Here is a 17,476-nt window from a genome sequence, read left to right as displayed (position 1 = left end):
GAAGTATCATATAACAGAAAAACATATATACACCCTGTTCACCGGTGCTAGCACAAGGGGAGTAAAAAAATAGGAGCTAATCTTAACCTTCCTAGACATGCCTGTAACTGGAAGCCCTCAGTAGTATTTAAATACAGAACACATTTCCTTTTTTATTTAAAAAATAAATAAAATCAATTTTCAGGACATCCCGAGACATCTTACAGTTGTGCAGCACTTGACAGGATAGTAGCTGCCATTTGAAGAACATTTTGGACTTAGGGTAAAGTAATGGACTAGTCTTGAATAAAAAGATTGCAACTACTGTTTTCTTTTGGCCTTTGAGGCAGGAACCCATCAGACTTAAAGAGCTTCTTTGGTAACTCACTGAAGTGTTTAAGTGGAGATGTTTTTGTTTTTCAGAGACTTCATAAAAATCAAACTTTTTTAATAGCTGAAGAACAGGCAATTTGAATTATCTAATATTTTTGAATGAGTGCACAACTTGCTTTGAAAGGCCTTATTAATTGCCCCAGTATAGCAGTTATGAGCAAATAAATTTTATAACAAGCTGCTAGCAGATTTTGTTTTGCTTTTTTTTTTTTTTTTTTTTTTTTTTTAAGAATCAAGTAAATGCCCCATAGTAATGCTTTGCAGTGGCAAATTTTAGCCTCCTAACCAAGAAACAGGGAATGTTGTAGGTGGTAAATTTCTAGCTAATTAGTTGAAAATTAAAACTGCTCAAAGAATTAAAATAGAACGACTTGCTGGTTGGCTTGTGCCCCAGAGCAAAAGACACCTTCATTATGATAAAATGCCTTTAATCTTCAAACGTTTCTCTAATCAGTTCTATGTTGATATACAGCACACACCACTGAAACAGACAGTGCTGACGTGGCCTATCCTGAAATTCCGTGAGGGAAGTGATGGTGGTACTTGGAACCAATTTGTCTAATCTAGAAATCTCTGAAGGTCTAATCCTTCCCCTTAGGTAAAAGACCAGACCAAACAGGCACATCTGCTGCCTTAGTAATGGATTTTAGATTGAAGTTTTCTTATAAAATAAGATTCTGTGACTTCTTACTCTTTGAAATTTGTGTATGTGGGCAGGGGCTGAGTTAGCTTCACTACAAACTTTGAAAAACGTCAACTGGAAACCTGGGCTGCATGGAAAGCTGAGTTAGAGTAAGGGTTTTCCTAGCAGCTCACAGCCGTGGCACACCTGTTTTCTGTTCCATATGGCGGTGGGATATGGCCCAAATACCCATAAGGGATTTGGGGGAGCTATTGAAGTGTGGGGAAGATGCGTTACTGTAACCTGTCCCCAAACCAAGCTTTTCTCCACGGCTGTCACTGCTGAGCTGAAAACATGAAAACCGTGCTTGAAGAGCCTAAAATGGTCTTACTGTAAAGATGCTTTTATTTCAGCAACATGACTTTTCAGCAGGTTTCATTTTCAGTTCAGGACCTGTTATTTCTCTTCTGTAACTGCGCTGACTACTCATGTTACTGTGAGTAAGCACCACTACCCTGCCACCATCTCACTGCTATCGGAAGATGACTTTGCTACTTTAACCACTGAGCTGCTGTCTGCAGGAAATGTGCCTAGAAGAAACATGCAGAAGCCTGACAAGAGTAGGTTTTCTGAGGTAGGTGCTGGCTCCGTACCAGCTCAACTGACTCAGACAGACAGCCGCCACCCTTTTGTGATTCCTTTCTTTTTTGCTATGTGTCAGGCTTCAGAAGGTGCCGATTACATTTATGTAATTAATGAGTTTCCTAATCCAGTGTCGAATTTCACCTGCATGTTGAATTTTTAATCTTGTAAAGATGCTTAAATCCACAGTTGGAATATGCCCTCTGTACTAGAAGAACCTGCAGCGGAACAAGTCGTATATAAATTAAACATACTGTTTTTGTCTTTTGTTTGTTTTAACTGAGTTGTAAAATGAGACCTGAATTTATCCCAAGGCATTTAATTTATTCCTTTAACATAAAATAAATAAATAATAAATAAAATAAAAACCCAACCACCAAGACATCTGATACCTTCAGTGTTATATATAACTTTAATCAGTTGATGGGTACAGCCGATGAGTAGATCAATCTGAAGAAATATGCTTTCAGTGTGTATTTATTGAGGGAAATTAAATCTACAACACTCAGAAGACTAATCTGTATATCCTTATTAGAAGCTTCAGTGACCTTTATTGCAACCTTCAGAGCGTATTGCCTCATGAAACTAAAATTCAGGAGGCATGTTGTTTTTCTCTAAAATCTTGCTGGCCACAAGGGACTAACAGGTGTAGAATTTTAATCCAAGGTTGTATTTTTTTTTTGTTAGGGCATGTGTTTGTCGTTGTGTTGCATTCCTGCCAGGTTGTCTAAAAGGGGAAATGTGCTCTACTCATGGGAATTAGCAAGAAATGGGCATTTTATGCCATTAAATTGATTTCCATTCCTCCTTCTCTTCTGTTTATCTGTACCAGGGAGAGAGGAAAGCTGCAGGTGTGTCAGTGTAAGGGACTGTCTTAACACGACTTTAATATTGGATTCATGGCTGGATTTAAAGAATAAGAAGGAAACATCATTGCTCTCTGGGTTTGCTCTGAGCTACTAACCTCTACAATGAACCCAGACTGGGCAGATCCTTAAGTTTAATAAAAATGTACAGTATCTCAAGTGAGGCTATATATGTAATCACACCTTCTAGACTAAGCAGAAGCAGGCTGGTTTACTGTCTGGATTTGAAACCCATAAGGAACAACTCACTGCACAGGTCTTGGCTGCCTTTGGCTGCTTCAGATCCTGGAGCACTTTTCTATGAACATGTGTTATCCCCAGTGTCTGAGCTCTGGTTTGGGGTAATTACAGTCTGCTTAGTTAAGTGCCCCCTGGAAATCAGAGCAGCACGTAGCTCTTTACTGTTTGCTCTGAACCACTTGTCTTGAGCTGGTTGGTGAAGTTCAGCTTCACACCAAAGGTTGCTGTGCTTGGCTGGTTAGAAGAGTAATTACAAGATGGTTTACTATCTGTTAGGATAAAAGGTGATGTGTAAAAATGTGAAGTTATGTGACTGCTAAACCAAGAAAGGGATATTATGCCATAAGAAAATGGTGGGGCAGTAACTCAAGGAGTGTTCCAGAGGCAAATGCTGGAGTAATTCTATACAGCACTACAGCAAAAAGCCCGAAAGGGAGAGAGATGGATAAAAGTGGATTGAGAATAGCTCTGGAAAGTCAAAGCTCCTCTGTGCTTACGCAATTGCTAGCAGGCACTAGAGAATGTCCTTAAAGAAATTTAAGGAAAGCAATGCATCTGTTAAAGACACAACATTACTGATCTACATGGCTGGACTATTGTAACAAAAAGCTGATCATGTTTGGAAAGCACAAAGTGTTAGTAAACTCAGTTATTTGTCTCCCTGGTTCCCATAGATGACAGTAAAGTTTGGATGTCGGAATCCTACCTGCTTCAGTAGCTAATTCCAGCTATGACTTGCCTCTGCCTGGCAGTGTATTTGCTGGCACTAGGAGAGCCTACCTCTGGATGTGTAACAGCAAACAAAACCTGTTAGCAAAGCGTTTAATCTCATACACGTTCTGAGGCAGGCACGACGAGAAGCTCTCCGCGTAATGACACGGGCTTGGCAGCAGGGCAGGCGGACTAGCGAATACTAGATTTACCTGCCCCCGCACGGATCAAACCGCAAAGCGCTTCTGAGGTTCCCCTTGAGGCGAGGACCACAACCCACACAGCCCCAAACTTTGGCGGTGAAACTTTACGCCTCGTTGCAGACACACCTCCAAGAACTCCCATCCCGCGGCACCGCCGAGGCGGGCAGGTAAGGGGCTGCCGCGGGGGCGGGGGGGGCCGGACGGGGAGTGGTGGGGCGGGACCGGCGGTGGCCCACGCCCCGGGCGGCGGAGCGGGTGGACTTGTTGGGGGGTTTTACTCCCAGCCCCAGCGAGCGGTATCTTCTATCTCGCCGTCCAGCTCTTGAGGCGTTGGGCGTTTCACCGACGGGTGTGGGAGGAGTACAGCGGACGGAGCTCGGTATGTTTTCACCCGGGGAGATTGCGGTGGCCCGGTGCAGACAGCTTGTTTCATTTGCTCCTGGGCTTTTCGTGGCTCGTTGTATTTCCGAAGCGAGGGGCTCTGTCTCTCGGGACCAGCTGCCGTGGCTGTCTCCCTGCTGGGAGGGGGAGGGTTGTGGGTCGCTGTAGGAGCCCGAAGCTCTGGAGCGTACCCAGAAGTTTAGCAGAAACCTATTAGTCTTCAACGGGGATCTGCAGAAGAAGCAACTTTTCTGCTGACTCCTCTTCCTCTTCGTAGTGGTCGCACAACAAAAAATAGGGAATTCAGGGCGTATCTGTTACATTAAAATAACAACAACTAAGTTCTTTGTATCGCCTGTATGTTTTCAAGGAGTGAACTGTGAGTGATTGGGACAGACAAGCTGCAAGACTGTTTGGCATGCTGGTAACACTTTGGTTCACTGCAGTCAATAAATAAGATCTCATAATTTCATTACGGGATGGAAGGGAAAAAAAAGAGGAAAGAAAAAAAGAATTGTTGAAACAAGATCATTTTTATCTCCCCCATCTTGAGAGGGGGGAGGAAAAAGTGCATCTTAAGCCCTGCTAGAATCCCTGGAGTCATCAAGTTGTTGCCTCACAAGCCCTGATTCTGTTTAACTTTCCAGGTGACTTTCATGGGTCTGTGCACTGACTTCAGACTGTATAAGTAAGAGGTAAGTGTGCTGAACTTGTCTTTGTGTGCTCAGGAACAGTAGTATTCCCCAGTCTTGACTGGGAGCTATCAGGAAAAAGAAAACCAAGCTCTGTCATTTCCCTGTTCTGCAATGAGAAAGTGTCCTGGTCTGTAGAATGAAACCACTTACAGTGAATATTTGGTAAACTGGTAAATTTTCAAACCCATTGTTATTGGTGCTACTTAGAGTATCTTTTCTATTCTCTTTAAGCAAGCAAAATGTTTCATGAAGCCAGTAAGTTAATCTACATGCACACAGGTAGGTCAGTTATACATTTATCTATTATTAACACAAACAGCTTTTTGTTTGTTTCCTGTATAAAGAAAATTAGTAGATCTGCAGTAAAATAACCTGCAAAGAAGCTATTTGGATAGTTATTTTGTGGGTTAAACTGATAGGAAGTTCAAGAAAACTTATGGTTGATGAGTAGGACTGTTGTTGTGTGATCTCAGTAGTGTGGGTACCATGGACTGGTTTCATTCACCTGATGTTATTACTGTGGAGCAATTTAATGGCATCAGAAACCAATTCGTGCTCAGGTAGTTAAAATGAGACGTGTTACATGCATTGCTTCATTGCGAGGAGATTTTTCTTTGGGAAAATATTAAAGAGCTAATGAGAAACTGGTTTAAGTACGTTAAAACAGCCAAATCAATTGCAGAACTTATTTACTGTGCCGCATTCCTCATTTTGTATAACATCGTATTCTATAAAATGCATTAATAAAATGTAATTACTATAACAGCACTGAAGTTTTGCTATGTAACAAGGGAGAATGAAGTAGGAAAATCTTAAGTATGTGTGGCTTGAGTGGTGGGAAGTTGCTCTGGAGATGCTGATTTTTGGAATTGCTGATTGTTCTTGAAACTTCCATTGAAAAGGATTTGCTTCTGCTTTTTAGAAGGGCTTTATTGTTTCAGGATTTTCAGTGGGTGAGGGAAGGATGCATGCTTTAAGCAGTTTTCATCTTTGATAAGAAGTCCCTATGCATCTTTATGCAGAAGATTTCATTATGTACATTTTAGATGTGTATTTCATATGACAGATTCCATTATTTTTTCTTGTGGCACTCTATAACAAAATTACGTTAACCTGATTTGTGAGGTTGGTAGCTAGTAATCTTCTGTTATTGCTAGTTGTAAAGTCATGCAGGCCAGATGGTGCCTTCAGTTACACTTAGACACAGCCTTCCTGTAAGTGGCTTTGGAAATTAAGGGGTTGCTGAAGTGTTGGTAGTACCAGTGGGTTTAGGCAGACCATCTCCCTCTGCAGCACCAGTTACTGAAACACTGGTTGCCATGAGGTGAGAGAGAAACTCATTGCTGTGCTGCTCTTCTGCTTAGACCCTGTAATGAGGCCTGCTGGATATTTAACCTTTTTCTGTTTCCCAGCAGATTCCTATGGATTGAAAGGGCAATGTTACAGTTGTTTTGTTTTTTTCATTCCTACACATTTGCCCAGTAGCACTGACTTTATTGTCTCGATCCATTTACACAATTAATCCAAGTTTCTGTAAGGACTTTGGTTTCACCCAGCCATAATGCTCCATGTAACTTCTTGGAGAGAGAAAAGATCAAATGTTGAATATTTATTCCTAGTAGCCACTGGGATAAACCAGAGTGAGGAGTAGCACTGCCTGATACAAGGAACTATGCAGGCATTGTTAAGAACTGAGGCTGTGCCTTGTGTTTGTTGTGAAGCCAGATGGATGGGGTGTGGGGAGTGGAAAGGTGATCCTGGAGGACGTGTGTGAAGTATACACACAGGTTAACATGAGAAGTGAGGGAGGAGGGGAAGCAGTGAAGTGAGAAGATACCTTCATCTCCTTTTGCTGACTGTGCTGAAAGCAGCCTGGGTGGGTGTCCAGCCGGATGTTCCTTGGTGCAAAATTTTTCTGTCATGATTTTCCTGTGGAGGCCTCAAGAAATGTGTTGCTTCTTGGGTGCAGAAAGGAAAGAGAGAAGAAGAGAATGTGGGTGGGCTGTGAAGGGTTATGCTTTTGTGTGCTCTTTCTTGTTTTCCTTTTATTAATTCAGGTGTGCCTAAGGAGATGCTGAGAGGGTGGGAATTTGTGGTAACCCACAGTTGTGTTAATGCTTTGACAATTAAAAGGAGCATCTGGCTATTTACCAGCTTTTGGCTGGTTAACTAACCACTGATCTTGATGATCTTTTTCAGGTAAGGGGGAAAAAATGGAGGAGAATTATTAGATTGCCTCACAAATGATTTATCTTTTTTATTTCTGTGTCTCTGATTTCAGAATGATGTGATGGCAGGCAGAATAGTGGCAAGGAAGTACTAAGCCAAGTGTACTGTGACCAGTGATATTGGCATTGATCTGGAATAGCAGAGTTACTTGAATGCTGGAGATGCCTCACCTCATCTGCAGGTGTATTTGCTTACCAGGTGGAGCCAAGAGGATGATGTAAGAATCATGCCAAAACAAGGAAATGAGCTCTTCCTCTTTTTTGAGTGTTTGTGCTCTTTCATTTGCTTGTGTTGGTCACATACAGGAATTTGTACCTTCGAGTTGGACTCGAAACATGAAAGGGAAAAATGCAAAAAGCTCTGCATTGCAGATGTGTAGTGTTTTTTTGTTTTGTTTATTTATTTATTTATTTCTGCTGCTCTCCCTGTCTCTGTACAGGGATTAAAAACAGTATGTGCCAAGTTACCTCAAACAGTCAGAACGCCCCTAAGATGCTGCCCTGTAGAAGCTCAAGTTCAAATAGATAGTACATTGGGGTTCATACTTCCAAAAGAGGTAGGAAGTGGCTAAGCTAAAATAAGAGTCGGTCTTAGCATAGGTGAAAGGGACACCAGCAGGATCTTAGAGTATATTAGCTTCCCTGGAGTTAGCATCCAGGTCAAGCTGTCATCCAATACAGCTGCAACTAGGAGTGATGGAAGTAAGATCTACATCCTAACTGGGATACTGGAACTTCATGTGGATAGGACTAATCTCTTTTGAAAATACTTAGGTTGAAAGTAATTACTTGTTTGCTCTTCTCTCACAGCCACAGGGGGGCATTTATCTTGATGAAAGAATATTTGCAGATATTCACTCCTTGCCAGGATGCTGGGGAGTGTTATCCATGACCATGGCTTTTTAATGCTGAAGGAGCAAATTTGTCAGTGTTGTATGGCCATTTTTCAAGTTCTTCTAGTAGACTTTTAGATACAGGCTTCTTTAATGCTGCTATCATTTTTTTCATATGAGTTACAAATCACTGCATTAAATAAAATATACTGCTTATTCAAGCTGAAAGGCCTTTAGATTACTGTAAGGTAGCAGAGTAGCTTTAAATTGTGTGGATTTGGCATGTTTAGATTCTGAGCAATGCTGAAATAAGTATTCTTATTTAAGGGTAGTTTTGAAACTTAGACAACGCATAAAGAAATACTACAGTTTACATATATATAATATATGTATTATATTATTATATATATATAATAATACAATAAATTGAATAAATTGAACTAATTGCAAATAGGATGAAAACTGGATACAGGGATAATTGTAATGACTGATGGTGGAGTGAACTGTCTACAAAGTGGTTTATTTTTCTTCTTTCTTTGCTTAACTTTCCTTTGTAGTGTATGCACATATACATATACATACATAATACATAACATGTAGAGATAGATACATATAAAAATGTGTTTGTTTTACAAATTTCTACCCTTTCAGAACAGAAACTACCCTGGAAGAAAAACATCTGTTTTTAACAGATTAGTTGTTCAGTACTGCTCCCGATTATTTATTTATTTATTTATTTTACTATGCATCCTGATGTTAATAGTGCAGGATTAACAGGTTCAGCTGTGTTCAGCTGTGTCGGTAGTGGATTTCCACTTTTGGGTACCTGCAGTGTTTTTCTTTCAAAGATGCTCATTCAGACCTACAGGTCCTACTTTCTTTTTTTTTTTTTTTTTTTTTCCCCCCTCCTAATCCAGATGCTGTCAATGTCCTGTTACAGGAACAACACAGCTTTTGTCTGTAGAAAAACAGAAGGGTTTTGTATTCCTTACTGCTTTAACTGAAGCTTCTTGAAGCATTGCTTATTGCTGGGTAGCTACTTCCTTATCAGCAGAATGATTTCTGAAGGTGTGTAAGCAGTGTAGTTGCTACAGGACTGATGCCAGGTGCAAAGGTTGGGAATAGGGACTTGGGTAAACCTAAATGAGGATGACTGCAAGTCTGAGAATGCTGAGGGTGCTGTATGAAGAGATCAGCGTGGTACCAGCTAAAGTAGAGTAGATTGGAAGGAGGCTCCACTACTACCACCTTTTCCAAAGGCATTTCACAAATAATCCCCCAAAGAGTTTTCCTTGCTTTTGCCCAGTTTTCACTGCTTCCTTCAAATATCATATGTTGTAGTAGTTGCAAACAGGTATACTGTGTGTAGGAAATTGCATCTCTGCAGAAGGAAGGTGGAAAGAACTGTATGGAATAGAGCAAACTATTAACTTGCCTACAATGTCCCACGTTCAAACAGAGTACTTTGACCACAGGAAAAAGAGACTTCATACAGAGCATTTATGTTCTCTTAATGCCTGGCTATCTGTCTTCTACAGAAAAATTGCACGTAAAGTGATACTTGGAACTTTGATTTACTTTCTGTAGGCAAGTTTCTGCTTCACCAAGTACTGTGTAATTTTAACAGCAGAACTGAAGGGGGAGGAAATATTCTGACAAGTTAAGAATGTTGTTTTGCTCTTTCTGAAATTCTTTGTCTCTAAGAAAACATGGTTACTCTCTTTATTCAGCAGCCATTTTTAATGGGAGGCCCATCCACTATAGATGTGGCAGTGTTAGAAATAAAAACTTTTCTTATGGAATATGCCATATTCTGAAATGTAAGAATAGCTGCTAGGTGCCCATATGTTATTTTTGTGTTTGAATGTACACGTGCTTCAGTTCAGTTCTTTTAATATCTGTTTACTTCCAGTATTTTTTCAGTGTATCATTTTCATTTAGAAGTTCAAGGTTTTTCATTACATTATTTGTTGTTTACCACACACTTCTGTCAGATACTTACAAGAGTGTCCTATTGTGTTGAATTTCAATTTAATTTTTCTTACTTTGCAGCCTAATTTTAACAACTGCTCTTGAGCTTCTAGTAACCTGCTTTCATTACTAAATGGATTCTGATTCAGATTAATGAGTTTGCCTCTAAGATATTCTGCAGTGTCTTCTATATTCTATTATGAACTGAGTTTATGGCCCTTTTGTATCAGGCATACAGGACTAGCTAAATTACCTCTTGGCAAGATCATGTTTCCAATGAAGTTAGTGGCAGAAATCAGGTACTTGAGTCTTTCTGATGTCACATAGTATAGCTGGGTGAAAAGCCAATAAATTAATTTCCCAGGCATCTCATCAGGGTACTAACTCCCTCCATTACAGCAACTGATGATGGCCAGCAGTGTGGAGGAGGTGTCGTGGCTGCAGGCACAGTGAGAATTCTGTTTGAATCCCATATGAGATAGAAATATTGTCAGGAACATCAATAAAAACCTACGTGTTGGAAATAATAGCTTGTAAGAGCTGCTGCTTGTATGCATTATGCTGTTTACAGAGTCCTTGGTGGAAAATGACAGAGTAACTTAAGAACTATCTGCATCTATTATTCTAGGTCAGAGTATGGAAAAGACACTGAAGAAGATGCCGGCACACTGAGTGCTTCAGAAAAATGAGCCATGCATCCTTCTGAAAGCTGAGAAGGAGCCCTCTGTTAGGGTCATGAACGTACGACAAGTCTTTGTGTCGCTACTGATGTTTGGAGTAGCTGGTCTACTCCTCTTCATGTATCTGCAGGCCTGGACTGAAGAACAGAATACAGGTACAGTAGGCTTCTGGGTTGTGGGTTTCTTGTGGTGGTGTTTTTCTATTTTGTTTGTTTCTTGTTTGTTTGATAAAGTGATTGCGTCCATGGTTTAAAAGGTGATTGGGAAGTCCATTGAGTAAGTGTGGGCAACTCAAAGAAGTCCCCCTGTGTGTGGCAGTGAAATGACATACAACAGATTTGTTTTAGTAACTGTATTTTATATACATGAGAAGAGGCCTGTAGGAACCTAATCATATCTTCATTAGGAAAAATAAGTGCTGTGAAAGCATATTGTGTTTATTTGAAGCCAAGCAAGTTCACTTCTGAAATAGTTTTATTTGATGGTGTATGTGTGCTTTTTATACATTTATGTTGTGTGGCAAAGCAGTTTTTGAAGAACTGTTGTAACGTAGACAAAAATGGTAACAGCATTCATAAGGAATGATCCCATCCTAGTGCTGTTATTGCTAGAGATAGTTAGATACTGGGTTTGTGAGTCTTTGTCATATGTCACATCAGAGGCATGTTGCAACTTCAGCTAAATGTGTAATGGTACTGGCTGAGGGTTATTACTCAATTGGCTTTCTGTTGTGGCAATTTACCATTCTTTGGTTTGCCCAAAGGAATGATCTACATCCATTCCAGAATGAAGCTAGAATGGCCAATTCTCCTCAGCCCCCAGTACAAGCTCAGTTAATCTGAAGTAACCACCCTTGAAATGTGTATGGGGTGGATATTTGTAACATCCTCATCACCCACTGTTTTGCTTTGCCCATACACTTTTGTTGTAGCACACTGTGCCATGATGTACTTGTTTTTCTTTCTTTTTCTTCCCTAAAAATATGGTCTGTTCCTAGCTAGTTAAGAAGTACTGCCTGTTATGTCCTCTTCGCTCTATTGCTTAATTTCTATTTCCTAAAAAAAAAAAAAAAAAAAAAAAAGAAAGAAAGAAAAATCTTTCTTTAAAATATACTGATAATATTGTGAAGAGATATGTTCATAGAACCACATTAGTCTTTTGGTTTCATTGATCTGTGTTTTTATCCAGCATGAGCTGGTGGCTCTGGTAAGGTAATTGTTTAGTTCAGGGAAGGATAGCTGGGGATTTCTAGTGCATTATTCCTGCAGTTTCTTGATCCTTATTTTGAGCGTTTCAACTAAGTGCAGTGGTCTCACTATTTTGTTAGCTTCTTAATGTTTCTGGGCTGATAATAAAAACATAAAATATCCGGAGTTGGAGGCAATCCCCATAGATCATTGAGTCCATGCAGGACCACCCAAAATTCAAACCTTATGTCTGAGAGTACTGTCCAAACACTTAAACTCTAGTGGCTTGGTACTATGACTACTGCCCTCAGGAGCCTGTTCCATGCTCACCACCCAGTTGGTGAAAGACCTTTTTCTAATCCCCATCCTGTCCCTCCCCTGGCACAGCTCCATGCCATTCCCTTAGGACAATTGCTGTCACCAGAGAGCAGAGCTGCCCCTCCATTCCCCTCGTGGGGAGCAGTAGGTGGCCTCTCCTCAGCCTCCTCTTCTCCAGGCTGAACAAACCAGACTTCTCTTGTCTTGCTCTCCAGACCCTTTAGCATCTTTGTATTCTTCTTTCAGATGCTCTTTAATAGTTTTATGTCCTTGTACTGTGGCACGCTAACCTGCACCCAGTGCTTGGGGTGAGGCCTCAAGACAACACTTCCCCTTACTCACTGACAGTGCTGGGCCTAATGCACTCCACAGTATGGTTGACGCTTTGGGCTACCAGGGCACACTGCTGACTTGGGTTCAACTTGCTATCAACCAGAACTCCCAGATCCCTTTCCATGGGGCTGCTCTTCAGCCTCTCATCCCCCAGTCTGTACATATATCCAGGATTGCAATGTTTCAGGTGTAAAATCCAGCACTTGCTCTTATTGATCTTCATGCAGTTGGTCATTTTTCAGCCCCCAGATCTGTCAAGTGCAAGGCTTCACTACTCCATGGAGAGTCTACATCTCCTGGTTTAGTATTGTCTGCAAACTTACTTAGTATGTTTGCTAGTCCTGCATCAAAGTAATTGATGAAAGTGTTAAAGAGATCTGGCCCCAGAAAAGAACTCTGTGGAACCCACTTTTATTTACAAGCTTATTTTAACAAAACAGTGAGAAGTAGTGTGGGATCCCTTTGGAAACGCTTCCTATGTAATCAAGTGTTGACAGAAGCAGACCTTACAGAGCAAGTCTTCCTTGAGAAATTTGTGCTGTTCTTGAGAATGTTAATGGCAAATATCTTTGCTTTCAAGGTAGTTCAGGAATGTAGATGATGTCTGTAGATTATTGATTTATTTACTTGCTGACATTCTTTACATTCCTTCCATCTTTTGTCCTGTAGTTAACCTTTCTTTCTGTGCAGTGCTCACTATTACCATTTCTGTTCTCCTCCCACACTGTCACACTTTCCTTTTTTCTATATGTATGGACTGTTAATAAGAAATAGGAAAAAAGTAAAGGGGGAATTAGAAAATACTGTGTTCTTTGGGGCAACCAAATGCTTTCTTTGAGGGTTTTCTCTTTGATTATATTGCCGTTATTTTCATAGTGGGAGAGTCTTTCCCTTTTTTTCACATGGAAATGGTATATGTGTGTATTTCAGTAATAAAGTGGAAACTGTCAGAAAATAACACAATTGTTCACAAGCTTAAAATATGCAATTCTGTACCCTTTTGTTTCACTTTCTGTTCCTCTTCCAGTTTAAAATGTAGGGAGCATTCTGTTTTATTTCAAACACCTGTACCTCCTCTAAGCATTCTACAGAACAGTTCTCTGATGATTTTTCTCCTTTCCTTGATGCTGCTTAAATTTACTGTGAAATGCATTTCTGTATTCAGAGTATGCCTTGATTTATGAACACTTTCCACTCTTTTCTGCTATGTTTTTCATATTGACATGTTTTGTGCACTGTAGCATTTTTTGGGGGGATGAGCTGTCTGGAGAAGCACAAAATTGACAAGTATCTATATAAGGATTTTATATTGTCTTTTAATTGTGTCACTAGTTGCACAGCTGTAAGATCGCTAAAGTTTTAATCTGCAAGTATTTGATTTGATGTTCTACTGAGAAATGGAAAATGTTCCTTGTGCTTCTCAGCTGCTATGCCATGAGTCTGCAGAGACAAATGTTTGTTGTGGTTGGAACTGTTTTAATCTTCTGTGGTGCCCTGTTCAAGACAGATAACAATCATGTTTGCATTTGGTTGCTGAAGCAGAAAGTAGTTAAGTTTTGACTCCGCACAGGAATGCTGTCTTCTGCTCCCTCTTGTACTGCTTCTGCTCCTTGGGTTAATTCTAATCATGGTTCTCATCTATGTCCCTTTAAAATAAATAAAAATTAATAAAAATATTTCATTCTGAAAAGTAGCTCTTAGCTCCATGGTGGTCCTTTCTGATAGCTTTTTAGAGAGGCATTATCAAACTGGATAAGAGACAAGCATCTTGGTTTGTCTTTGCATGTGGAGTGTGTAGAAACAGGATGATAAATCCATACTTGGATGTCATAGCCCATTCTGCTGGATGTCATCAGTTCACCTCCTTGCATAGTAGGTAACAGACATGTCAAGGTTAATTTGGGACATGGATATCAACACCTACATATTTTACCAGGCTAACATTACTGTGACATCAACACCGATAGTGTAAAATGTTCTTGTGTGTTCTGCCTACAACATAAGCGCAAATATTTATGTTCATAGAAATGAAATTGGTATGAAAACAAGTATGTCCTGGTGCTTTACTGGACAGTTCTCCATACTGTCTTAGGCTCTTCGCTGGGAACATTAAATACTATTTATTACATGCTTAATAATTTCCACCAATATAATCTCATATAGGGGAAGCAAATAATGGGTCTTCCAGAACTGATGTTGAGTTTTGTACTATGAATTTCTTTTAATTGGATGTGTGAGTATGCATAGGACACTTGCATTTTAACCTGGCTATGTTATAGGTGTGAATTATACTTTTAAGTTAGAGATTCTGATACTGTACTTTGAAAGCTTATGTTTTTGGAGACTGACATGATTTACTGTAATCAGCTAATACAAAATTATCATTGTCTGTTTTTGTGAATAGACCTGTGTGATGAGTGCTTTGGTTTCTTTCTAAATGTAATGGTATCTGTTATTGTGGAGTGTGCCTATTAACTTCCAAGCTTATCTGGAACTATTGCAGTGTTTCATGAGGTGCAGTATGAGTGGTAACTCATCTAGAGAAATGCTGCACTGTCCTTATCCTCCCATAGACATCTAGCTCCTCAGGGTAGGAGAGTCTGCCTCTTCTTTTTTACAGCAGCTTTGTTTCACCTTAGATACTGGCTTTCTTGTGCATGCTTTCTTCTTCCTTTGCAGGGCATAAGTTACTTTTCTTTTGAATTTGCCTACAATTTTTTGCAGTACCATATGAGTAACTAGGCAGCTTTCAGCAGTCTTTCTGACTTTTTTGACACAGGAACATTTTGCCCTTCGAGCTGCTGAGTAGGCCTCATCACTCTGAGTTCTTTCCCATTCCTTAGGCTGCAGCATTCATTTCTATGAAGAATCTGAAGAAGCTCCACTCAAAATGTCAGTAACAATCTCATTTTAAAAAAAAGTTTGACATCCCATAAAACAGAGTGAATTATGTCAGTTCAGTATGTTCTTGGTAGCTATTCTGACTGTGTCTGGGCTACGCAGTATGAAGGTGAGCTTTTTTTTCTTGCTTTGCTTCCTAGCTTTGGTAACTCGAGATTTCTTGGGTCCTTTGGTGACTTGAGATACTTTGAGTCTATGAAACTTCTTGTCTTGACACACTAAGTAGCAGATGAGTGTGTGTGAATCTGTGCAATACATGGTACCACAGTCTGTGTGGGTGACTTTTTTTTCTTATCTTTTTTAAACCTTATTCAAGTGGAACAAGGCTGTGGCTTAAAGTTTGTATGTAATGACTTATAGAGACAAATGTTTACAGAAAAATCAAAGTTTTGCTGGAGAGTCTGACTGTAAATAAGAAAGGACCATGCTCAATAACTGGTATTAATCATGGATAATCTAGTTGGTTTAGTACTCCTTTAAGTACTTGTTGTAGAAGCCTTGGGTAGTTTACATGAGGCATATTAACAACTGGAGAATGCCATCAGTATAACACAGCAAATCTTCTTTGTTTACGGTACATAGCAATCAGTGATACTGGGTGGGTTTGGTATTTTCCCTTCTTATTAGAATATACTGTCTTCCATGTATTTTCTTCATTACTGGCTTGAAGCACAAAAGAAAGATGATTGATTAGGATCAGTAAATGCTGCTTGGTGAATGATTTCATTGTTCTTGAAGTTTCTCATAAGAAAGGAGGAGGGAGGGCCTGGAAACTACAGGCTGATGAGCCTCACCTTTGTGCCTGGGAAGATCCAGGAATAGATTCTCTTGAAATACATGTTAAGGCACGTAAAGGATGAGTGGATTATCCAAGACAGCATAGCTTCACCAAGGGAAGGTCATGCCTGACCAGTCTGGCTTTCTGTGATAGTTTCGGTGGATAAAAGGAAGGCAACTGATGTCATCTACTTGAACTTCTGCAAAGTCTTTGACATGGTTCTCCACCATATCCTTCTCTCTCTGTTGGGGAAAGATAGATTTGAAAGATAGACAATTTGGTCGATAAGGAATTGTTAGAGGATCATAGCCAGAGGGCTGTAGACAGTGTCACCAGTCTCCACTTGGACATAAAGACATGTGGTGTCCCATCAGGTGTCTGTCTTGGAACCAGTACTCTAACATGTTTATCAGCAACACATATGATGAGATTGAGTGCACCCTTGGCACCAAGCTGAGCATTGCAGTTGATAGAGCAGAAGGAAGGGATGCCATCCAGAGGAACCTTGATAAACTTGAAAGGCAGGCCCTTGCAAACCTAATGAGGTTCAGCAAAGCATTCTTTTCTATAGAAAATCAGTGTCAGAGAGCAAATCAGCTTAAAGGCTCTATTTCTGAGACAGTAAATATTCATTAATTAAGGATTGCAGAATATGCTGTATTTAAAGCATTACTCTGTATATAGATTACATTATTCTCAGGCACTCATCAGCTTTCCTTGGTAGAGGGTAGAATATCAGGCACATCATTTAGTTTGGATTTTGACTGATTTAGTGAAGATGTACAGTAGCAACCTTCCTGGAAGGCCTTAGTTGGCAGCAAGTAGCTATGGTGTCTTTCAGATTGTAAAATATTATCTGTTTCAGTCAGTGTTTATGAACTTTTACTCATTCCAGTACAGCTCATATCAACTAAAAATGATTTTCCTTTACTATACTTCCGCACGATAACAAAGTCTAAGAGTGTCATTGATCTCTAGCAAGACTCTGCTACCTAGAAGCAAATAGAATTTGTCCCTCACTGCTTTGTTGTTTCAGATGAATTTGTGTTGATGTTGACCATGCAGCTTTCTGTAGCATAATAGCTGAAATTCACAGTGAAGTTCGCAGTTCAAGTGTATTCAGGCTGGGTATGCATAGTTGCCTCTTAATCCTCTGGTTTCCTATGAGCCCACATATGACATGACAGTTATCAACGTTGCTGATGGATAGCAGAAGTTAGTGTGGGGATAGGGAGAAAACTCGTCCTTTAGTCCCTGTTTAAAAAAATAAAGAAATAAAAATGCACTTTCCTGTATGTATGGCTGTGACTCTGTGCCTTACTTGCTGGTAATATTTCATCTCATGGCACACAAGGTGAAATTTGTAATTCCTGGAAGATCTTAACCCTCATTTTTTTTGTTGTAACTGAGCATTGTCACTCTGTGCCCAGATGTTGCCTAGCTATGGGAGAACCAACAAGGTTGATTGTTTTGAATTCCAGTAGGCCAGTTGGATGCAAGTGATGGTTTAAGAAA

General features: G+C 40.0%; 1 protein-coding gene across 3 annotated transcripts in view; it reads left to right on the top strand.

Annotated features, from left to right (window-relative positions):
• The first annotated feature begins 3,545 nt into the window (after positions 1–3,545).
• Positions 3,546–17,476, top strand: part of CHST9 (carbohydrate sulfotransferase 9) — an 84,916-nt gene continuing 70,985 nt past the window's right edge. The window contains exons 1-3 of one of the 3 annotated variants that reach the window (XM_015855499.2): positions 3,546–3,823; positions 4,685–4,732; positions 10,393–10,599. In XM_015855499.2, the coding sequence (XP_015710985.1) occupies positions 10,500–10,599 (100 nt within the window). In that variant the 5' untranslated portion in view covers positions 3,546–3,823; positions 4,685–4,732; positions 10,393–10,499. Of the gene's footprint in view, positions 3,824–3,899; positions 4,036–4,684; positions 4,733–10,392; positions 10,600–17,476 lie in introns of those variants that run through there. The other 2 variants (XM_015855498.2, XM_015855500.2) reach the window with 2 other exon arrangements.

The sequence above is a fragment of the Coturnix japonica genome, chromosome 2, assembly GCF_001577835.2.
Source record: "Coturnix japonica isolate 7356 chromosome 2, Coturnix japonica 2.1, whole genome shotgun sequence".
Taxonomy (NCBI): domain Eukaryota; kingdom Metazoa; phylum Chordata; class Aves; order Galliformes; family Phasianidae; genus Coturnix; species Coturnix japonica.
The sequence above is the reverse complement of the archived record's forward strand: the minus strand, read 5'-3'. Positions and strand labels throughout refer to the sequence as shown.